The sequence below is a fragment of the Hylobates moloch genome, unplaced genomic scaffold, assembly GCF_009828535.3.
Source record: "Hylobates moloch isolate HMO894 unplaced genomic scaffold, HMol_V3 SCAFFOLD_7, whole genome shotgun sequence".
NCBI classification, from domain to species: domain Eukaryota; kingdom Metazoa; phylum Chordata; class Mammalia; order Primates; family Hylobatidae; genus Hylobates; species Hylobates moloch.
The window spans coordinates 77,236,120-77,260,564 of record NW_026652282.1 but is presented as its reverse complement, the minus strand read 5'-3'; the positions used below and the strand labels follow the sequence as shown (position 1 = coordinate 77,260,564).

At 35.1% G+C, this 24,445-nt stretch overlaps 2 protein-coding genes across 5 annotated transcripts in view; one reads left to right on the top strand and one right to left on the bottom strand.

Moving 5' to 3' along the window:
- Window positions 1–15,289, bottom strand: part of FAM133A (family with sequence similarity 133 member A) — a 38,658-nt gene extending 23,369 nt beyond the window's left edge. The window contains exons 1-2 of one of the 4 annotated variants that reach the window (XM_058441554.1): window positions 15,217–15,289; window positions 12,036–12,070 (exon numbers count right to left, since the gene is read on the bottom strand). The gene's annotated coding sequence lies outside the window, so the exon portion shown is untranslated. Of the gene's footprint in view, window positions 1–11,338; window positions 11,362–12,035; window positions 12,071–15,216 lie in introns of those variants that run through there. The other 3 variants (XM_058441552.1, XM_058441551.1, XM_058441553.1) reach the window with 3 other exon arrangements.
- A 1,002-nt stretch (window positions 15,290–16,291) lies between these two features.
- NAP1L3 (nucleosome assembly protein 1 like 3) lies at window positions 16,292–19,057 on the top strand. The gene has a single exon (XM_032757253.2). It carries the CDS (start codon window positions 16,697–16,699, stop codon window positions 18,203–18,205), a length of 1,509 nt encoding a protein of 502 aa, XP_032613144.1. The 5' UTR covers window positions 16,292–16,696; the 3' UTR covers window positions 18,206–19,057.
- Window positions 19,058–24,445: the final 5,388 nt, after the last annotated feature.

Genomic DNA, 24,445 nt, shown 5'->3' with positions numbered 1-24,445 from the left:
ACCAAAAATATCTGCTGAAAAAAAATACAGATAAACAAAAAATAATCATGGAGTACACTACTTATATGTAAACATACCTTGTTGATTATACTTCCAGATATTTTAATGCATATTTATACCCTTTATTTAAAAAAACAAGTTTATATACATAATATTTTATAACCCGTTTGCATGACTAAATACTATATCATGATCATCTTTCTAAGTCAATAACTACTTATCACTATTGATAGCAGATTACTATTCCTTTGGATAGATGGACTTTATTTTATTTAATCAACTATTACTTTTACCAAAATTTTTAAAAATTAATTAAAAAATGATTGCTGTGGCCAGGTGCAGTGGCTCATGCCTGTAATCCCAGCACTTTGGGAGGCCGAGGTGGGAGGATCACCTGAGGTCAGGAGTTCGAGACCAGACTGGCCAACATGGTGAAACCTCGTCTCTACTAAAAATACAAAAATTAGCCAGGCATGGTGGCAGGTGCCTGTAATCCCAGCTACTTGGGAGGCTGAGGCAGGCAGGAGAATTGCTTGAACCTGGGAGGCGGAGGTTGCAGTGAGCTGAGATCGTGCCATCGCACTTCAGCCTTGGAGACAAGAGTGAGACTTTGTCTCATAAAAAAAAAAAAAAGATTGCTGTTACCTATTATATTAAATCCAAATTTATAACCCTTGTATTCTCCAATACCATCTCTATATGTTCCAACATAATCCCTTTATGCCAGACAAAGCAATCTGCTTGTACCACACATATATATATATATATATAGTTAAGTCATGCATTTACATTTTCTTATATCCTTAGCACTGATATTTAAAATTTTTAGATTATTTATTTGACTTATTTATATAATTGTTCTGGGGCTGTCTCATACTTGTATTTTTTTCTCTCCTAAATTAGATCGTGAGCTACTCCTAAAACAATTTTCAAGTTTGTTTTTTCTATCCCCACAAAGCAATCAATATAGTGCTACATATACAGTAGGTAATTAAATTAGTATTGATTTAAATTAATGACTCACATTCTTGCATTCATTCATCATAAGTTCATTTGGCAAAAATGATTTGGAGAAAGTGAAATGAAATGAAAAACATTTATTATAAGTTAATGAACATCTACTACATACATAACACTGGGTTATCAAGAAAACAAATAAATAAATGATACATGATCTCTCCTCTCAAGGGGTTTATAATCTATATGGGGAAAGTAAGGCACATAAATAGACAAATATACAAGACTACCATTCAAAAAAGATACTAACAAGCAATACATGATTAAAAGAAAATGAGGAAACAGAAAATCAGTGATTCGCAGACCAGTAAAAGGAAAGCGAAGTCTTAGAAAAGATAAGTTGAATATTAAAACATGAGAGATTTGGAGAAAAGGCAACCCTTACACAGTACTGATGGGAATGTAAATTAGTATAGTCATTTTGAAAAGACAGTTTGGTGGTGCCTTAAAAAACTAAAAATTGAACTACCATATGATCCAGCAATCCCACTGCTAGGTGTATATCCCTTCGCCAAAAAAAAAAAAAAAGAAAAGAAAAAAAGAAAAAAAAGAAAAATCAGTATATCAAAGATGTATCTATAGTCCCATGTTTATTGAAGCAATTTTCATAATAGCCATGATATAGAATCAACCTAAATGTCCATCAACAGATGAATGGACAAAGAAAATGTGATATACAAACATAATGGAATACTATTCAGCCATAAAAAGAGTGAAATCCTGTCATTTGAAGCAACATGGATGAATCTGAAGATTATGTTAAGTGAAATAATCAAGAGATAGAAAGATTCCACACGGTCTCACTAGTATGTAGAATTTAAAAAGTTGTTCTTATGGAAGTAGAATGTAGATTAGTGGTTACCAGAGGATGAGGAAGGTAGTGAGTTAGTCGGCAGATGGGAAGAGATTGGTCATTGCTACAAAGTTTCAGTTAGGAAGAATAAATTCTGGTGTTCTATTGCATAGTAAGATGACTAGAGTTATGGACAATGCATGGTATATTTCAAAATCGCTAGAAGAAAGGTTACTGAATGTTCATCACAAAGAAATGATGTTTAAGGTGATGCATATGTTAATTGCTCTAGTTGATCGTTATACAATATATATACATGTACCAAAACACCATGTTGTAACCCGTAAATATGTATAACCATTATGTGTCAATCACACTTCTTTTTAAATTTTTAAAACATTTTAAATTTTATTTCAATAGTTTTTGGGGCACAGGTGGTCTTTGGTTACATGGATAAATTCTTTAGTGGTGATTTCTGAGATTTTGGTGCACTAATCACCTGAGCAGTGTACACTGTACCCAATATGTAGTTGTTTATCCCTCACCTCTTCCCACCCCTCCATCCGAGTCCTCAAAGTCCATTATATCACTCTTATGCCTTTGCATCTTCATACTTAGCTCCCACTTATAAGTGAGAACACACGGTATTTCTTTTTCCGTTTTTGAGTTACTTCACTTAGAAAAATAGCCTCCAGCTCTATCCAAGTTGAAGCAAAGGCCATTTTAATCCATTTTATGGTTGTTGTATATATACCACATTTTCTTTATCCACTCATTGGTTGATGGGCATTTAGGTTGGTTCCATATTTTTGCAATTGTGAATTACACTGCTATTAAACATGCATGTGCAGTCATACATCTTTTTACAAAGTAACAGGTCAAAAGCATTGCAGGCAGTGGGAATGGGCTGAGTGAGAAAAGCAGATAGGAAAATTCAGGGCTTATGCAGAGGAAAATTAAGTTTGGAAAAGTAGGCTGAAGCCAGACAGTGAATGGCCATGAAAGTCTGATAAATGAGTCTAGACTTGTTAAAATGGCCCTTTACTAAGCACTATTATGTGACTTGTGGGTAACATGCCTAGTGGGCATCTTTTGTACATCAGATATTGGAAATCCATTTCCTCTGTCTCATGGCACTCTTGTTTTCTTTTGAGAGTAGTCAAGTGAGACTATGACTAGCAGCCTCATCCTCCTATAGCCAAGTAGCAAGTAATTGAATTTAAAATGACTGACATTCCAGTTTATCTCAGCCTCAACATCATGATTAGACTATACTGGCTATGGGGCCATGTTGTATTCCCTGTTTCTTTGGTCTGCAGGGTTACTTCAGTTTCTGCCTGTTTCCACACCTGACTCACTAGCCTCCCGTTGATTCTGTGAGACCCTGATATTTTTCCAATGAATTAAATATTACATAAGTTAGCCAGAGTCTATTTCTGTTGCTTGTAACTAAAAAGTCCTAATTGACATAGCTATGTATTATTTTCCACATTTCACTGAAAAGAAGACTTTGTATTTGTAAAATTTAGTAAATTCCCAAGGCCACACAGCTAGCAAGTGGTAAATGTGGGTATGTTTGACTCTGGAATCTAAGTTGTATAAAATTACCTACTAGAGGCTATGTGTCAGGCCAAGGTTTAAACTGTAATTTAAATCTTCAAAACTGATGTTCTTATCCCTATGTCATTCTGGCTTTAAATGAGAAGTGATTGCAGATTTTAGAGAAGGGTATGATATAAAGAAAATTACATTTTAAAAGATTTTTTTTTTTTTTTTTTTTGAGATGGAGTCTCACTCTGTCACCCTGGCTGGAGTGCAGTGGCGCCATCTAGGCTCACTGCAGCCTCCGCCTCCCAGGTTCAAGTGATTCTCTGCCTCAGTCTCCCGAGTAACTGAGATTACAGGTGCCTGCCACTACGCCCAGCTAATTTTTGTATTTTCAGTAGAGACCAGGTTTCACCATGTTGGCCAGGCTGGTCTTGAACCCCTAACCTCAAGTGATCTGCCTGCCTTGGCCTCCCAAAGTGCTGGGATTACAGGCATGAGCCAGCATGCCTGGCAAAAGGGTTAATTTCAGAGTATGTAGGCTGGAAGGGAAGCAAGAGAGTTTGAGGTTGGAAGATAAATGAAGAAGGTGAGGTGAATAATCCATGTGGGAAATGACAGAAGTCTAAACAGTGAAATGATGGTTGGAACATAAGACAGTGTAGAAGGGAACAATTATTAGAATATTCTATCAGTTTTCATGGCTATCTCTCTGAAATTTGCATCCTATTAATTTTTCTTTTTACTATTTTATAATAACTTTGGTCCAATGACTTCAAATTTCAGTCCAGTAAGCATAAGTCTTACTGAATTAAACAGAATCTCTTGGTAAGCATATTATAAACTTAAAAGCATGCATAGATCATTTGCAGCTAAATTAGGTACACATCATTTGCAGAAAAAGTGCAATCTGCCTAGTGATTTTATGATCAAGCAATATTTTATAGGTTGAAATTTCTTCAAATCGTCACAAAACTACAGGAAAAAAGGGTATCATAAAATTAAGATAGACATTTGTAGAAATTGGCTCAAGTTTTTCCTACAAGAGTAAAAATAAACTTTTCAGAAGAATGGTTAGCCAACTCATGATCTTCATTTTTAAGGTAAGAAAAGTCTCTAGAAGCAAGAGTCATTTTTCTCCATTAAAAACAGCTGTACGAGTCAATAAGAAAAAGAATAGAAGTTTTGAAATAAGAAGAAACAATTAAAATAAAAGTAATTTCACAGAACTTAGACTGTGAACATAATGGAGAGGAGGATAGTACTGCCTCTGATAACTTTATTGTCATCCCAAGAAAATATCATGCTTTTTGGAAAGAACAATGATGCATAAAAGCTTCAAATACCAATCAGAATAAAGCATAAACTGTTTAAAAATGGTACAATTTACATGGCACCCATGTATGATGATACCTCAGAGCAGCCTGTATGAGTGCTGTTCAAGTGAAAGATAGTTCCTCCTTTGCAAAAGTAGTAATTGAAACAGTACTTCAGCTCTCTATATAAACTTTGACCAAATAATGACCCAATTTAAACAATGTTATTCATTATTGTCTTAAGTGTTTGTTTTTTTATTATAAAAATAATATATGCTTGTTTTAAAAATTCAAAAACTGATTCAGAATAGAAAATAAAAAGTTAAAGTTTTTCCTTTAATCTAATTTCACTGGTTCGGTGTATATATTGTCAGACATTTTTCTATGTAAATGAAAACAAACACACATGCACATAACATATATACATCTATACTTTTTATATAGATGAAGCAAATAATAGATATTGTCTGACAACTTGCTTTTTTCATTTGAAACTCTATTATGGACATCTTTTTTACATATTGAGAACCAGGTCTTTTGTTTTAAGTTACCAAGGCAGATATGTCCTCAAGCTCTGGTTTCTGGCATTTTCCCAACCACCTAAATGTTTCAATAACTGATTTTTGTATTAAAAAAATTTGACTTCTGGCATAAAAAGAGGCACATAGTTCAATAGAACAGAACAGAAAATCAAAAAATTAATCCACATATCTACAGCCAACTGATTTTTGACAAAGGCTCCAAAAACACTCACTGGGAAAGGGCGGACTCTTCAATAAATAGTGCTGGGAAAATTGGATAACCATAGGCAGAAAACCGAAACTAGACTCCCCCACCTCTCTCCCTACACAACAATAAACTCAAAATGGATCAGACTTAAATGTAAGACACAAGACTATAAATCTATTAGAAGAAAACACAGAATAAATGCTTCAGGACACTGGTTTGGGAAAAGACTTTATGAATAAGACCTCAAAAACACAGGCAACAAAAGCAAAAATAAACAAATGGGAATATATCAAACTAAACAGCTTATGCACAGCAAAGGAAACAATCAACAATGTGAAAAGTCTACCTACAGAATGGGAGAAAATATTTGCAAAGTATTCATCCAACAGGGAATTAATATCCAGAATATACAAAGAACTCAAAACAGCCAAAAAAAAAAAAAACTCATTTCAAAAATTGGCAAATTATCTGAATAGACATTTCAAAAGAAGACATACAAATGGCCAACAAATATATGAAAACATGTTCAACATCACTAATCATCAGGGATATGCAAATCAAAACCATAAAGAGATATCATCTTACCCCAGTTAGGATGGCTGTTATAAAAAAGATAAAAATTAACAAATGCAGGTGATGATGCATAGAAAAGGGAACTCTTACACACTTTAAGTAGTGAACTAGTACAGCCACTATGGAGAACATTATGGAGGTTCCTCAACAAACAAGCATGTATAATTTTTATAATTATAATAGAAATATGATTTGACTTTCCAAAGAAAAGTGTCTTTCAAACAATAAAGAAATTGGAGGGAAGTTGTTTTCAGTAATTTATGAGACAGGAAAATGCAATGTGGCAAGTTTGATTATGCTTAATTCAAGCAACAGATTCTGATAAGAATAAAAGTAACTGGGTTATTAGGGTAGCCATTTTATGAGATAGAGTACTGTTTATTAAAATAAGAAGCTCTGGTAATTTGATATATATTTTCCTTTAAATGCTCATTATATGTAAAGCAATTTTGCAATAATTATCTAAAATATCGTCCTTTAGAAAGAAAATACTAATGAAATAAAAGGGTTAAATAAAGAAATTTTAATTTAATATTAAATGTGGATCATCATTAGATTCCAAAATTTTTCTTCTGAAGACCCTGTGTGTCCTCCTATTAATAGTTTGTGAGGTGTTACTATTTAGAAGTTGGTTGGTAAAACACCAATTCTTTAAAACCTAAAGTATAATAATAAAAAAATAAAAAAATAAAAAAAAAGAAAGGAAAAAAAAACAAAACAATAAGGCCTGAACCTTACTCTTTTCAATCCCTAGAACACCTTGCAGTGAGCTTTGTAGTTTGGAAGTAGTCAATGAAGATGTACTGCATTCAATTTGTATGAATGTGACTCATAATGTCGTGTTTGTTATGCTTTGTTTATAGTAAATCACCTTATTAAATTTATAAAAAAAAAACCTGAAAATTTAGTAAACTAATGTAATTTGTTGCATGACAATTATGCATTAGTAAATCAGGCACAATTAAGAGACAACTGTTAAATAAAATTAGAGTGCAATTAAAGGCTAAAAATGAATTTTATTTGAACAGCAAGTAAAAATGGTACTGCTGGCTGAACGTGGTGGCTCACTCCTGTAATCCCAGCACTTTGGGAGGCCAAGGCAGGTGGATCACTTGAAGTCAGGAGTTCGAGACCAACTGACCAACATGATTAAACCCCGTCTCTATCAAAAACACAAAAATTAGTGGGCATGGTGGTGAACGCCTGTAACCCCAGCTATTTGGGAGGCTGAGGCAGGAGAATGGCTTGAACCCGGGAGATGGAGGTTGCAGTGAGCTGAGATCACACCATTGCACTCCAGCATGAGCAACAAGAGCAAAACTTTGTCTCAAAAAAAGAAAAAATGGTACTGTTGTAAGGAAGCCAGTTCATTTGTTTAAGAAGTTAATTAGTACAGTACTAAATGTATTCTTGTGCAGAGCAATACTCTGAGCAAGGACAGAGGATTATAAATAAGAAAATATCTTGGTCCCTCTCCTACGTAAATTTAAAATATACATAGGAAAAGAACATGTGTGTGTACACACAATAAATGACCTATGTGGTTCTGTTATAATGTTTATCATAAAGCACACAAAAATGTAATACACTCCAAGCAAATAAGCTCTGAAGGGAAGAAAGAGTTAAAGAACTATGTTCCACTGGGTAACTATTCCTGGAGAAGATAAGTTAAGTAAAAACTGTTTGGACATGCACTATGTTATCAGAATTTTACATGTATTATGTCATTTCAAGCTCACCATTGCTCTGTGAGATGGGTACTATTATTATCCCTATTCTACAGATGAGGAAATCGAGGCATAGAGAGTTAAGAAATGTGCCCAAGGTCACTGGAGGGTAAAGGACACAGCTTGTACTTATACACTGGTTTGATTCAAGACAGTGAAGTATCACTAAAAGTTTGGGATTAGAGCAAGGATATAAGTGTTTTCAGAAAGACCTTTCAAAGAACTATGTATAGCATATCTGAGAGGCTAAGGAGCAGTTTGGGGGCTGCTACAAGCAGATTGGTCAGCTAGTCTAATCATTTATGTAATTCTCTTGTCATGTCATATTTAATCTTTCTTACAAAGAAGGCTAAACACATTCTCATGATGTAGATAATGAAACAGTTTTAATTAAGGTATCCAGTTACCTCTAAACAAACAAAAAAATGCTTATTCTTTTAGATAGACAAATGCTGATTATAAGAGCAGACAGACAAATGTGGTCAATATTATAATTTTAAAATTTTGTTTACACCTGAGAGTTGCTAAATCAAAGTAATGAATTAGAGAGTTGATAAATCAAAGTAATGACTCTAGAGAATGTATGCCTTTATTTCTTCTTTCTCTGAGAAGCAGACTTTTTAACCAAAAGCAACAATTAGTTCATTGACATCTTGTTTGTTTACTCACTTCTTAGAGAATTGTGAAGTGTTAGCTATCATCACCTTGAAAGTATCAATACTAGATTTGCCGAAGCATTAGTCTATACTACTTACTAAACATATACTTTCATAGAAACATCTGCCAGAATGGAGAACAACTAATTTTTTTCTGAGAGGAGGTACCTAATGAAATTAATTAAATATATTTGGATAGTCTGGAAAAAAATCAGCAGAAAATGTCACTTTGGGCTTTCTCCACTTTGTCCAAATAAATTGCAAAATGGGGAAATAGCCATTGCAAAGATAGATAGATAGATAGATAGACAGACAGACAGACAGATATAGATAGATAGATAGAATGAATGACTATATCTAAGATATCATATGATATATACATATATATCATATGCACATAAGATATGTCTATCTATATATATTGTAAACATTGTTCATTGTTCATTTTTCAAAGTCTTTGGATTTTTCCTTCCTTTTTAGTAAAATCAAATAAAATACTTTCAAACTTGCAATAAAAAGGCTTGCTTTATTTGAATTTTAGGATGGAAATTCTTCAGATGAGTACTACAGGCAAAAAATTCTTGATTACCCTTGTAAAAGTATTCTTCCATGATGTGGTTTTACATTTTTGAAAACTGTATGCTGTTTGTACATTCAAAACTAGCATTAGCAACAAAAGCAAAAATAGACAAAAGGCATCACATCAAACTAAAAAGTTTTTGCACAATAAAGGAAGTAAATGAGTAAAGAGGCAACATATGGAATGGCAGATATATTTGCAAACCAAACATATGATAAGGAGTTAAATATTCAAAATATATAAGGAATTCAAACAACTCAGTAATTTAAAAAAACATAATTTTTAAAAATGAGTAAAAGATCTGAAGAGATGTTTTTCAAAAGGCATACAAATGGCCAATAGGTATATGAAAAAATACTTGACATCACTAATCATCAGGTAAATGCAAATTAAAACCATAATGAGATATCATCTCACGCCTGTTAGGACAGCTATTATCAAAAAGACGAAATGTAAGTGTTGGTGAGGATGTGGAGAAAAGTTAACCCTTGTAAACTGTTGCTGGTAATGTGGATTACTATAGCCATTATGGAAAACAGTATGGACATTCCTCAAAAGTACCGTAAGAATGAAACTACCATATGATCCAGTAATCCCAGTACTGAGTATATATCCAAAGGATATGAAATCAATACATTGAAGAGATATCTGTACTCCCATTTTCATTGCAGCATTAGGTACAATAGCCAAGATATGGAATAAACCTAAGTGTCCATCGATTGATGAATGGATAAAGAAAATATGGTATGTATACACTGTAAAGTATTGATCAGACTTTAAAAAGGGAAATCTTGTCATTTGTGGCAACATAGACAAATCTGGAGAACAATATGCTAAGTGAAATAAGCCAGGCACAGACAAATACAATATGATCTCACTTACATGTGGAGCATAAAAATGTCACATTCATAGAAACAAAGAGTAAAATGGGTGGTTACTAGACGATTGGGAGTTGGGGGTTTGAGGAGATATTGTTCAAAAGAAACAACATGGCCTGGTGCAGTGGCTCATGCCTGTAATCCCAGCAATTTGGGAGACCAAGGTGGGCGGATCACGAGATCAGGAGATGGAGACCATCGTGGCTAATACGGTGAAACCCTGTCTCTACTAAAAAAAAAAAAAAAAAAAAAAAAAAATTGCCAGGAGTGGTGGTATGCACCTGTAGTCCCAGCTACACGGGAGGCTGAGGCAGGAGAATCACTTGAACCTGGGAGGTGGAGGTTGCAGTGAGCCGAGATCACGAACTGCACTCCAGCCTGGGCGACAAAGCGAGACTCTGTCTCAAAAAAAAAAAAAAAGACAACATTTCAGTTAGGAGTGAGGTAAGAGAGATTTTGAGTGTTCTCACCAGAAAAAAAATAAGTATTTAAGGTAATATATATGTTAAAATGCTTGATTTAGTCATTCAACAATGTATACATATACCAAAACATCATGTTATATGGCAAAAATATATGTAATTTTTACATGACAATTAAAATTTCTTTGAAAAAATAGCGCTATGTTAAATATCCAAATTGGGAAACAATTTTCCTTATCTTATGTTGCATTAAACTTCCCTTTTAAATTCCATGCAGTTAAGGGTATATTGCTAGAAACGCAATTCAGAAATATTTCCTTAAAAAATAAAAATCTATAACAACATACCATATTCTGTTAATTTGAGTATATCCGTATTATAGGAATAAGTATAAAATGAAATATTTTTGTTTGAAAACCACTGCTATGGTTTGAAGTGTTATAAAACAACCAATGTTTTATTTATTACTATTAATAATAGTAACATCATAACAACCAATGTTTTATTACTATTCTTTTTTTAACTATAATTTATTAACAGCTTGAAGATACTTTCTATTCAATATTTCCATTTTTACAAGCAGGTCTTTCTTTATCAGATGTGAGAAAAACAAGAGCATTATTTGTGCTCCTGAATAATGCTAACTACCATTCTTGTGGCTGGGCTATGGACATCGACACACTGGCAACTCCACAAAATTGAAGAACATTTATGTTTCTTTTTGTTATTTCTTTTCTAGGTTTTTACTGCTGTTATCTGACCCTTTATCTCACATAGTTGGGAGCAGAAGTGAAATGTCAAGGATGAAATGAAGATCCAGCTCCTGTGACTGTCTCCATTGCAATGAAATTCTGTTATCACACAATTTTGTTCTCATTCTTTCCCAAATGTATCTAACAAATGGATAACTACTGATTGTGTCATTAAAATCAGTACACAAAGGAACAGATTAGAGCGTCCAACATAGACCCACACATACAAGGACAGCTAATTTTTGACAAATGTGCAAAGGCAAATCAGTGGTGAAAAGACAGTCTATTCAACAAATAGTGCTGTAACAACTGCATATCTATATCAAAAGAAAGAAACCTTCAATCCATACCTTGTATTTTTTGCAAAAATGTATCAGACCTAAATGCAACACCTAAAAGTATAAAACTTAAAAAAAGGAAGAAAATAATTGTGACTTTGGGTTAAGCAAAGATTTCTAAGAGATGACACACAAAGTATGCTCCATAGAAGAAAAACAAGATAAACTGGACTTCACCAAAATTTCAAACTTCTTATCCCAATTACCCTGATTTGACCATTACACATTGTATTCATGTATCAAAATCACATGTGCCCCCAAAATATGATGTATCAATATAAAAATTACTAACATTTCCTCTTTAAAAACAGTAAAAGGCACCCTTAAGAGAATGCAAAGAAAATATGCAGTCTGAGAGAAAATATTTGCAGAAGCTATAACTGATAAAGAACTTGCATCCAGAGTATATAAAGAACTATCAAAACTTAATGATAAAACAACAATCCCATTTTTTAAATGGACAAAATACAAATGGCCACTTCACCAAAAAAAGATATGTGGATGGCAAATCAGCATATGAAAAGGTATTCAATATCATTAGTCATCAAAGAAATATAAATTAAGATCACAATGAAATACTACTGAATACTTATTAGAATGGCTAACTTTTAAAACATTGCCCATATCAAATGTTAGCATTGTTGGTGGAAGTGCAAAACAACCACTTTGGAAAATAGGTAATTTCTTAAAAAGTGAAACATACACCTACAATGTGATCCAGTCATTCCACTCCTATGTATTTTTCTAAAAGAAATTAAACATATGTCCATACAAAACTTATATACAAATGATCATAGCAGCCTTATTTGTAGTAGCCCAGAACTCAAAACAACAAAAATGCCCATCAACAAACTGTAATATTGCCAAGTAATGAATAATTACTCAGCAGTAAACAGGAAAAATAAACTCCTGATACACACAACGACATGGGTAAATTTCAAAATAAGTCTGCAACGAGAGGCAAAAAGAGGAACATACTACATTATTCCACTTATATAAAATTTTAGAAAATGCAAATTCATCTATAGGAACAGAAAACAGATCAGTGATTGTCTAGGGACAAGAGGAGGGATTCAAAGGCATATGAGGAAACTTTCAGGGATGATACAATTTTCATTATCTTGTCTGTGGTGATACTTTTACAGATACACACATTTATTGTGTGCCTATTATACATCAATTAAATGGTTTTTAAAAAAGAATTAACTTGTGTATTCAGATAGAACTTGTCCAAGAAGAACAGGAGGAAGAGTCATTCAAAAATAAATGAACTTGCAATGCTTTGCTTCTTAGATACCTACAAAAAAAGATAATGCTGCTACACTTGTCTTTATATACTTTGTGTGTTTGTGTGGTAGGAGTGGGTGGTGGAAGGGATTGTGTGTATGTTCATATTAAGGGAGGTATCAACAGATGTTAATGTACTATGTTCAGTCTGAGTATACTATCAGATTCTGTGTTATGTATCATCTCATGTAGAAGCATGAACATTTAGCCCCCCCAAAAAATCATCTATTAATTGAACAAAAAACATATCACTATGCAAATAATTTATATATAAACTTATTAAGAAAAACAAGCATATGATATGATAAAACTAATACTTATATTTCACAGTAGAACAAATAGGATATAATGCATCAATTAAATTGATTATGAAGAAAAAGCTTGTTTTCTTTTAGATACCTACTACATAAAATTAAATAAACTAATCGACCAAAAAAAGACTACAAAAATAAGTGTGTTACAAGATACTTATGTATACACAATTAGAGAATTGTGATTAGAAAGTCATCTACTTTCAACCATTTTCATTGCCTATATCTAGGAAAAAATAATTCCAAATTGAAAATAACAATTGTTGATTAGTACATTATTTTTGTATGATGTTTTTGTAAGCTTTTTTCTATTTTTCATCTCCATGTTCCATTCCAAACTTTTCCAGGATCAGTGTGAGTGGTTAAGTAGTAATCTGTAATCCTTGAAAAGCATCCAAAAAACCCCCCAAGCATCCAAAAAAAAGCCAACCAATTTTAATATGAAAGTAACTGAAAGTAATTTAGTCACATTTGCCCAATATCATGCGTTATTTCCTGAAGAAATCATAGTTGTCTTAAGTAAGTCAAGGCCAAAATCATTTTACCTTTAGGATTTCACCATTTATTAATTTCTTGCTTAATTCAATGGAAAACAAAAAATATGAATAGACAATTCTCAAAAAAACATAAACATATGAAAAGACAATCTTACCACTAAGAAATACAAATACATAATATTGATAAATTAATTTGGAGATGTTGATTACAAATGTAAGTAGTGATTACTTCTCAGTGGTATTTTGAGTTACTTTTAATGTCTTCTTTGTATTTCAATGTATTGTCTGACTTTATCAATGAACACATATCATTTTCACAAAATGTAAAGTTATCTTAAAACCGACTCATTAGTTGTTTGCAGAAAACATCTGACCAATGGATCAGAAAAGAATTTAGAAACAGACCCAAGCAATTTATTTAATGTGATCAAAATAGCATTTCAAGTAAGCAGGAGATAGAAAGATTACCAAATAAATGGTACTAGAAGAATTAGCTAGCTAATAAAAATAAATATTTTAAAAATCTGGATCCCTAACTCATGACTGACTCTAAAATACTAATTCCTGATGCTACGAAGTTTAAAACATAAGAGCATACATTTTTTTAAATCTCCATAATTTAAAATGAAAATAGTAAGTTTCAGAACAATATTTATGGTATAACACCAATGATGTAAATCATTGTTTCTATAACATATGTTTTGATTAAAATTATTCAACGAAAGGATATGCACTTAGTAAATTTCATTCACCATTATACTACAATCCTCTACCACATTTGCCCGGCATATGACAGGCACAAGAATATATTAGTTGAATGACAAAAAAATGAACCTTTATGCACTGTTGGAACTAAATTGTGATAATCATTCTGCAGAGAGTTTGGCAATATGTATACAATAATAATTTCATAATATGAAATGATCATCCCCAAGCCATCCATTTCTAGGAATTTATCTTATGACCAATTTTCACAAGTGCATAGAAATACATGCTTTAGGTATCCAGGGACACTTTTATTATAGCAGGAAAATAGTATTTAAGGGGAGAGATGGTATAGAAATAGCCACCCTATAACAGGAATCTGGTCAAATAAATTAAGGAAATTATTTCCATGGAATATGCACTTATTTAAAAATAAGATGTCGATCATTTGCCATGAAAATATAGCCATTAGTAACTGAGAAATTAAATGAAAAGATTACAAAACATAATATGGTGTCACATAGAGAAAGCAGTATACATAAATAGACATGTATGTATATGCACAAGGAAATTTCTGGAAGGAAGTGCATCAAAATGCTAGTAATTCTTATCATTTGCTGGTTAAGATTGTGTGTTTTTACTACTGTTGGAATTTTCTATATTGAGGTTTTATCTTTGCAATGTTCACAGACTTTGACAATTAGAGATAAACAATAAAAATAAATGCATTTATGAAACAGAAAAGCGTTTCCTAACTTTTAAAAAACGTGATTACATGACAAAGCACAAATTCTATAAAGATTAATCTAACTTTAATACATTTCCTCATTTGAAATGAATAATTTATCATATTTCATATTTTAATTTACCACTTGTATTCTATGACCAGGTTTAGATAGTTAATGCGGTTAAGTATGTAATTGTCTACATTAGTATGCCAGATTACCTCTGTGGATTTTCCTGTTTCCATAGAATTATCAAGATAATTCTCTAAAATAAATCTTTAAATGACTGTATCCTGTAAACTTTTATTCAGATGGAGATGAGTAATTTTTGTCATTCTTGAAAATGTGCTAAATATGATCCTTACCTTTCAATGAAAAGTAAATACTCGTCTTTTTTATTGTACCAAGGGAGTTGTTCTGTAGCAGAAAAAAAAAATCCTGTAAATAAAAATAACAAATACCCGTTTTTAAACTTCATTTTGCAAAAGTTTATTCACATATTACTGGACTCGTAAATCATACTATAGTATGGCTAGAATTTCACAACATTAGAAGGAAATTGGTGGCAGATGACATCGCATACACTGACAGAAGATGCACATTCATTAGCACAAATTCCCCCTCCCATCCCACTGTTCTTGGAATTGAAACCTGCTGCACAAAAGTATAACGCAAATCATTTGCTTTTTAACAATACTACCTAACATTTAATATCTCTTTGTTTTATCTACAAGGTTGTTACAAGCATTGAGAAGGGCTACGTGGCAAGTTAGCAGCAAGGTTGGGGTATATAATATGCCAGCCTAAAAAGAGAAATATAATAAAAATGGTGTAACTGACTCACGGCAACATGGGTTCGCAAACCTTGTAGATGGATATAAACCAGGCTTGCCAAACATCACAGACAGCACTTATTAAATCAGCTTCGTGGAATGCAATACGCCTGCTGTCTAGTCCCTCCCTCCTCTGCCAATAACCGACTCTCCCCTTTTTTATCCAGTGTAAAAATGCACGCTCATAGAATATTTAGAGAAAATCGTTTTGTTTTTAAATCGTCCATAGTCACACTACCCAATGACGCCATTTGGACCATTTTCATTCAATTTTTTTTTTTTTTTTTTTTTTTTTTTTTTTTTACAGTTTTTTGTCAAGAGACCCGTGACAAATTAAACGGGAATTCAGGGTGGGCGGATGGGAGAAGGAAGACACGCCTCTTCTGCCCTTGTTAGGAACTATGGCTGGTGTTTTTACCTCATGTCTACGCTTTTTTTTTCCTTTTTTAATTATAAAACTATAAATATAGACTTTTTGGGGGGTAGGGGGACACCTTCTAGGGGGTCGCACCTCAGCCAGCGAGCAGCGTCTGGGAAGGTGGGCGGAGCCAGGAGTAGTGGCGTTTGGCCGTTCGTTGGGCGTACGGTTTGTCAATTAAGGTGGACCAGCAAATGAGGAGCGAACTAAAGGCACACTGGGAACGAAATTAACGGGAGGTCTGACTGCAAGGGGAGGGGGCTCGCGATCTAAAACGAGAAGAGATCTCGGGGTCTCATACTGCGCCATTCGGCTGCGGTACATCTCGGCACTCTGTAGCTGAAGCCGGGAGAGGCCTTGCCGCCACCGCTGTCGCCCAGGCCTCCACTGCCGCTGTCACCTCAGCGCCGGCCTCTGCATCCCCAGCTCCAGCTCCAGCTCCAGCTCCAGCTCCGCTCTGCGCCGCTGCTGCCATCGCCGCTGCCACCTCCGCAGCCTGGGCCTCCGCCGCCGCCGCCACTCAAGCATCCGTGAGTCATTTTCTGCCCATCTCTGGTCGCGCGGTCTCCGCGGTAGAGTTTGTAGGCTTGCAAGATGTCAGAAGCAGATTTTAAAATGGTCTCGGAACCTGTCGCCCATGGGGTTGCCGAAGAGGAGATGGCTAGCTCGACTAGTGATTCTGGGGAAGAATCTGACAGCAGTAGCTCTAGCAGCAGCACTAGTGGCAGCAGCAGCGGCAGCAGCACTAGTGGCAGCAGCAGCGGCAGCAGCAGCAGCGGCAGCACTAGCAGCCGCAGCCGCTTGTATAGAAAGAAGAGGGTACCTGAGCCTTCCAGAAGGGCGCGGCGGGCCCCGTTGGGAACAAATTTCGTGGATAGGCTGCCTCACGCAGTTAGAAATCGTGTGCAAGCGCTTAGAAACATTCAAGATGAATGTGACAAGGTAGATACCCTGTTCTTAAAAGCAATTCATGATCTTGAAAGAAAATATGCTGAACTCAACAAGCCTCTGTATGATAGGCGGTTTCAAATCATCAATGCAGAATACGAGCCTACAGAAGAAGAATGTGAATGGAATTCAGAGGATGAGGAGTTCAGCAGTGATGAGGAGGTGCAGGATAACACCCCTAGTGAAATGCCTCCTTTAGAGGGTGAGGAAGAAGAAAACCCTAAAGAAAACCCAGAGGTGAAAGCTGAAGAGAAGGAAGTTCCTAAAGAAATTCCTGAGGTGAAGGATGAAGAAAAGGAAGTTCCTAAAGAAATTCCTGAGGTAAAGGCTGAAGAAAAAGCAGATTCTAAAGACTGTATGGAGGCAACCCCTGAAGTAAAAGAAGATCCTAAAGAAGCCCCCCAGGTAAAGGCAGATGGTAAAGAACAGCCTAAAGCAACAGAGGCTAAGGCAAGGGCTGCAGTAAGAGAGGCTCATAAAAGAGTTCCTGAGGAAAGGCTTCAGGACAGTGTAGATCTTAAAAGAGCTAGGAAGGGAAAGCCTAAAAGAGAAGACCCTAAAGGCATTCCTGACTATTGGCTGATTGTTTTAAAGAATGTTGACAAGCTCGGGCCTATGATTCAGAAGTATGATGAGCCCATTCTGAAGTTCTTGTCGGATGTTAGCCTGAAGTTCTCAAAACCTGGCCAGCCTGTAAGTTACACCTTTGAATTTCATTTTCTACCTAATCCATACTTCAGAAATGAGGTGCTGGTGAAGACATATATAATAAAGTCAAAACCAGATCACAATGATCCCTTCTTTTCTTGGGGATGGGAAATTGAAGATTGCAAAGGCTGCAAGATAGACTGGAGAAGAGGAAAAGATGTTACTGTGACAACTACCCAGAGTCGCACAACTGCTACTGGAGAAATTGAAATCCAGCCAAGAGTGGTTCCTAATGCATCATTCTTCAATTTCTTTAGTCCTCCTGAGATTCCTGTCATTGGGAAGCTGGAACCACGGGAAGATGCTATTCTGGATGAGGACTTTGAAATTGGGCAGATTTTACATGATAATGTCATCCTGAAATCAGTCTATTACTATACTGGAGAAGTCAATGGTACCTACTATCAATTTGGCAAACATTATGGAAACAAGAAATACAGAAAATAAGTCAATCTGAAAGATTTTTCAAGAATCTTAAAATCTCAAGAAGTGAAGCAGATTCATACAGCCTTGAAAAAAGTAAAACCCTGACCTGTAACCTGAACACTATTATTCCTTATAGTCATGTTTTTGTGGTTTCTTGGTAGTCTGTATTTTAAAAATTGTCCTAAAAAGTGTCTAAGTGCCAGTTTATTCTATCTAGGCTGTTGTAGTATAATATTCTTCAAAATATGTAAGCTGTTGTCAATTATCTAAAGCATGTTAGTTTGGTGCTACACAGTGTTGATTTTTGTGATGTCCGTTGGTCATGTTTCTGTTAGACTGTAGCTGTGAAACTGTCAGAATTGTTAACTGAAACAAATATTTGCTTGAAAAAAAAAGTTCATGAAGTACCAATGCAAGTGTTTTATTTTTTTCTTTTTTCCAGCCCAGAAGACTAAGAGTTTAAATCTGCTTGCACTAGCTGTGCCTTCATTAGTTTGCTATAGAAATCCAGTACTTATAGTAACTAAAACAGTGTATTTTGAAGTTTGACTGCTTGAAAAAGATTAGCATACATCTAATGTGAAAAGACAACATTTGATTTAACTGAGACCTTGTGTATGTGACATAGTGGCCTATAAATTTAATCATAATGATGCTATTGTTTACCACTGAGGTCTTAATATAACATAGCATTTTTGAAAAAGTTTCTTCATCTTATATTGTGTAATTGTAAACTAAAGATACCGTGTTTTCTTTGTATTGTGTTCTACCTTCCCTTTCACTGAAAATGATCACTTCATTTGATACTGTTTTTCATGTTCTTGTATTGCAACCTAAAATAAATAAATATTAAAGTGTGTTACACTATAAAAATCTAGCCTTTTCTCCTGACTATAAAAGAGGGATGCTTATCATAGAAAAAAGTAGAGGATCACAAGGAAAAGGACAATTTAATAAAAAGATAACTATTATTAACATTCTGATGTATTTCCCACATCTTAGCTTTTCTGTTGGAGGACACTCATTCAAGATTTTGGAGAGCAATGGAACAAGGAGAAGGAACAGGGCATGGAGGGAAAGGAAGGGAAAGGTAGAAGAGGGTGGGCATGGGTAAGGGAGGAGGGGAAAAGGAGGGGTGGAGAAGAAAGAAGAGAGAGGTGAAAAAGGGAAAGGGAGGAAGGTGGGTAGCAGAAGGAATGGGGGGGCGGCAAAGGGAACTGGAGAGAAGAGGGGAAGGAGAGCAGGAGTGCCTCACTCACAACGCCACTTATATATAAGACAAGCTATGGACCCACCCTTCACCTTGACTTGGGAGGAGGTCACACTACCTTGACTCATTTTTTCTTACAGTGACACCAGGCTGTCATCTCTTCACCATGCAGCTGGTCACAAAGAGATCCTAAGATTTTGGTTTGAGATAAGTGTGAGGAGGTTCCCTCACACTTAAACTCAGTTTACCAGGGAGTTTTGCACTTGACATAAAGGGAGAAGCACAGCATATAATAAAGTGGTACCTTATTTCACGTTTGCCATTTCCCAGTCCACATATGTTTTCCTTGAAAACCTCATAGGAAACTGTAGCCGAAGTAAGACAGGATTTTAGAATTTCTGACTCTCTAGGCCTAAAATGATCTATAATAGTCTTCCATACCCCACCATATGTAGTTTAGCACCTCACTTTTATTCTGCTTAACAATAGTCACTCCCCAATTTCTGTAATGTAAAAATATTAAAACCAATGTCATATTTAACCAACCACATGTGTTCAGATAGTTAGGTTTGCTTTATGATTTTCCACAACATCAGGAAGCAAATTATTGTTTTTAGCAATACCACAGCGTTTTTGTGTTTTTGTTTTTTTGTTTGTTTGTTTGTTTTTTTAGACAGTTTCACTCTTATTGCCCAGGGTGGAGTGCAACCTCCACCTCCTGGGTTCAAGTGATTCTCCTGCCTCAGCCTCCCAAGTAGCTGGGATTACAGGCATGTGCCACCATACCCAGCTAATTTTGTATTTTTAGTAGAGACGGAGTTCCTCCACATTGGTCAGGCTGGTCTCGAACTCCCAACTTCAGGTGATCCGCCCGCCTCGGCCTCCCAAAGTTCTGGGATTACAGGCGTGAGCCACTGTGTCCGGCCCACAACATTTTTTTTACAGTGCCTATTTTATTTCTGAGATTTTTGCATCCATGAAGAATGGATATGGCAGATACACTTATATGCCAAAACCAAAATGAAGAGTGTAACAAATATAGTGTACCTGGCTCCTGCTGCATAGGTGTCCAAATTGGATATATACTGTACTTGCCAGACATCACAAAGAGCAGAGCCCTTAAAACTTCTACATAGGATGCAATATCCTTTTTGCATCTTAGAACTCTTAGCAAAGTATTTAGCACCTTCCCTTTCTGTGTTCTCCGTATTAAAGGAACACATGTTATTATAGAATATTTGCAAAACAGAAGCAGAAATGCAGAAGATAAAAATCACTCGGAAGCACACTATACTAAGATATGCTCTTTTGTGGATTGGTGTATTTTTTCCCAGTTTATCTCTTGATAAGGTTTTATTACTGTTCTTTTTAACTTTAAAGTTAGATCTAGGGATGGGGCAGGGTTGCAGAGAGCCAAAGGTTTATGCATCAGTAAAGTTGGGATACTGGAAATGCAATCAGCCGGCAGTAGATGCTTCAACCACCTCTGCATGTTAAGAAAGGTGGGCAGAGCCAGAAAACTCATTGGATTGGCACATGTATTGGGCTGCATGTTTGCCCATCACACTTGCTCAGACAATGAATGATGGTAAAAGGAGAAGCCCGCTGGGAACTAAGCTAAGGGGAAGGTGAGATAGTGAGAAGTGTTCAATGGGTCATCTTCTGCACCTTCCTTATGGTTTGCTGTTTCTTGTTGCTGTGACCCAAAGCCGAGGCCAGCTGCCCCCAGGCCAAGGAAAAGGTCACCTCCTCCTCCAGACTGCTCCTCCACCCCCTCTTTATCTTCCTTTACAGTCCAGACCACCTCCTTGTTAATGAGCTCATTTCCCTCCTGAGTTGGGCTCTGAGCATCCACCTAGTCATTCTAAATGTTAGGTAGGTCTTTTTTGTTTAATGTTGCAGACTCAGATAACAAGAGACATCTCTAAGCAGCAGCAGCAGAGACTACTGAAATGGTAATGGAAGGTACCTGAGCTGAGCGAAGAAAGTGACAACACAGTCAAAGGATGCAAATGTCCCATTCTGCAGCCTGGAGTGCTCCAAGCCTGGAGGTACCACACTATCTGGCAATGCCAGTTCATTTGCCCTTAAAAAGCTTCAGGGTGATGTGATAAGATAGAAGCTGATTTTTAATCAGGAATTGCAGGCTCTGGGAAAAGGTATATATCTTCACTTTCTGCGGTGTTTGAGCCCACCAGCACATGTATGAAGATGTGGAATTATGCCTACAGATTACAAAGTGAATGTCCTGAAAGTGATGAGGTTTTGAATAAGGAGAATCTGGATTCTGAGGTAACTAGTAAAGCTGAGAAACAAAAGGAGGGGCAAAGATGGGAAAGGAGAAAAATGATTTAGGAAAAAACTCCTTAAAGTACTGAGCATGTGCTGACTTTCTGAAGTTATAATTTATATTTTATTTGAACAAAATATTTCAAAATTAAGGTGTTGAAGAAGATCGGAGCTGATGTTAAAATGAGATTTCCTGATCCCTTCCTTTTTGAATATTCAGAAAATAAGGTCTGTAAAGAATGTCACGTAGACCAGAGGAAAATAAAAAACATCCCTCTAAAAGTAAGATAATCACATTTTAAATCTGACACTCCAACCCAAACTGAAGAAGTTCCCAAAGACTATTTATTTCCTTCAGTGCTTTATTTCCTTTAGTTCTCGAAATACAGTGCTTGAAAGTGGAGCCCATGAAGAAAAAAAGTTAGGTTCATTTATAACTGTGTGATTGCTGGATTTAAGTTAATTCAGAAATGAGATTTACACTAAACAAGAGTCTGTTGGAGCCTAGGATGACAGCAAACTGAAAGGCTGACAGATCTTGACCCAACTATTTATAAGATGGAAAAGCTGAGTTTTCAAGATCTGGAAAACTTTGAACATCTGAACTCAGAAAACGACATGATTTGAAGATGCAGAGTGTATAACCTGCAGTATAATATTTCAACACAATTATGCATTAGTTAAAATTTTACATTTTGTGTTTTTTGTAGATATTTTCAAAATGTCAAAAGTGACATGTTTTAGTATTAAAAGGCATAGTATTTAGAAGTATACCTTTCTTTGAGATGAAGAACACAAAAAATTCTCTAAAAAATCTTTATTTATTGCTATGCAGTTTAGTCCTTATGACGTATTTTTATCATATAACTATTAGAGAGCAACGGTAAAAATTATCAGAAATTTTCAGTGAAGCTAATATTCACTTGAGGAAAAATACACTTGAAGAATGAATCCAAGTATATGTTTGCCTCCAGCTCAGAAGTAGGAAGGGTTTAAGTCATCTTGTACCAGGTGTACCTGCATTATTTTGCTATAAAAATAGACTTATTTATTATGCAATGGTACATTCCAAAATTTTACCTCTTGAATAACGCAACATAGAGCTAAGAATTTTCAGAAATCCATTAATATAAATTCTCCTAGATTATTTATAGTTTTGAATTTTGCATGACACAAATTTATAAAGAAAAATATAATAATAATTAGGCTGTTACTTCCCATAGTAGTGTTATTAAAAGTTACTGTTTGCAAGTGGTTTTCTTATTCATCTTTTACTCTTCAATTATATTTGTAATCTTTAAATTATTATGCTTAATCACCTTAGTTTGAAGATGATTAAGCATATTTTCTTTGCATTGTGCTTTACTAAAAGTTATATTGTTTTATTAGATCTTCTGATTATAAAATGTGTTCACTATAGAAAATTTGGAAGATATATTGAAAAGTAAAAAATCATTTAAAACTTTATTTGAAATTTGACACTTTATGCGAAAACATATCTATGTATATGTCTTTAAACATGATAATTACTATTTTATACCTTTCATACTTCATTTATTATATTTTGAAGTACTATCTGTATCAGTGCATGTAAATCTTCACTCTTTTTAGTTGTATTGGATTTATAATGGACGTGTAATAATTGTATATTTTTTATATTTGTATTCTTTTTTTAATTATACTTTAAGTTCTGGGATACATGTGCAGAATGTGCAGGTTTGTTACAAAAGTATATACATGCCATGGTGGTTTGTTGCACCTATCAACCCATCATCTACATTAGGTATTTCTCCTAATGCTATCTCTCCCCTAGCCCCCCACCTCCCGACATGTCCTGGTGTGTGATGATCCCCTCCCTGTGTCCATGTGTTCTCATTGTTCAACTCCCACTTATGAGTGAGAACATGTGGTGTTTGGTTTTCTGTTCCTGTGTTAGTTTGCTGAGAATGGTGGTTTCCAGCTTCATCCATGTCCCTGCAAAGGACATGAACTCATCCTTTCTTATGGCTGCATAGTATTCTGTGGTGTTTATGTGCCACATTTTCTTTATCCACTCTATCATTGATGGGCATTTGGGTTGGTTCCAAGTCTTTGCTATTGTGAACAGTGCTGCAATAAACATACGTGTGCATGTGTCTTTATAGTAGAATGATTTATAATCTTTTGGGTATATACCCAGTAATGGGATTGCTGGGTCAAATGGTATTTCTGGTTCCAGATCCTTGAGGAATCACCACACTGTCTTCCACAATGGTTGAACTAATTTACACTCCCACCAACAGCATAAAGTTGTTCCTATTTCTCCACATCCTCTCCAGCATCTGTTTGTTCCTGACATTTTAATGATCGCCATTCTAACTGGCATCAGATGGTATCTCATTGTGGTTTTGATTTGCATTTCTCTAATGACCAGTGATGATGCCTTTTTTTTATATGGTTTTTGGCTGCATAAATGTCTTATTTTGACAAGTGTCTGTTCATATACTTTGCCCACTTTTTGATGGTTTTTTTTTTCTTGTAAATTTGTTTAAGTTCTCTGTAGATTCTGGATATTAGCCCTTTATCAGATGGATAGATTGCAAAAATTTTCTCCCATTCTGTAGGTTGCTTGTTCCCGCTGATGACAGTTTCTTTTGCTGTACAGAAACTCTTTAGCTTGATTAGATCCCATTTGTCTATTTTGGCTTTTGTTGCCATTGCTTTTGGTGTTTTAGTCATAAAGTCTTTGTCCATGCCTAGGTCCTGAATGATATTGCCTAGGT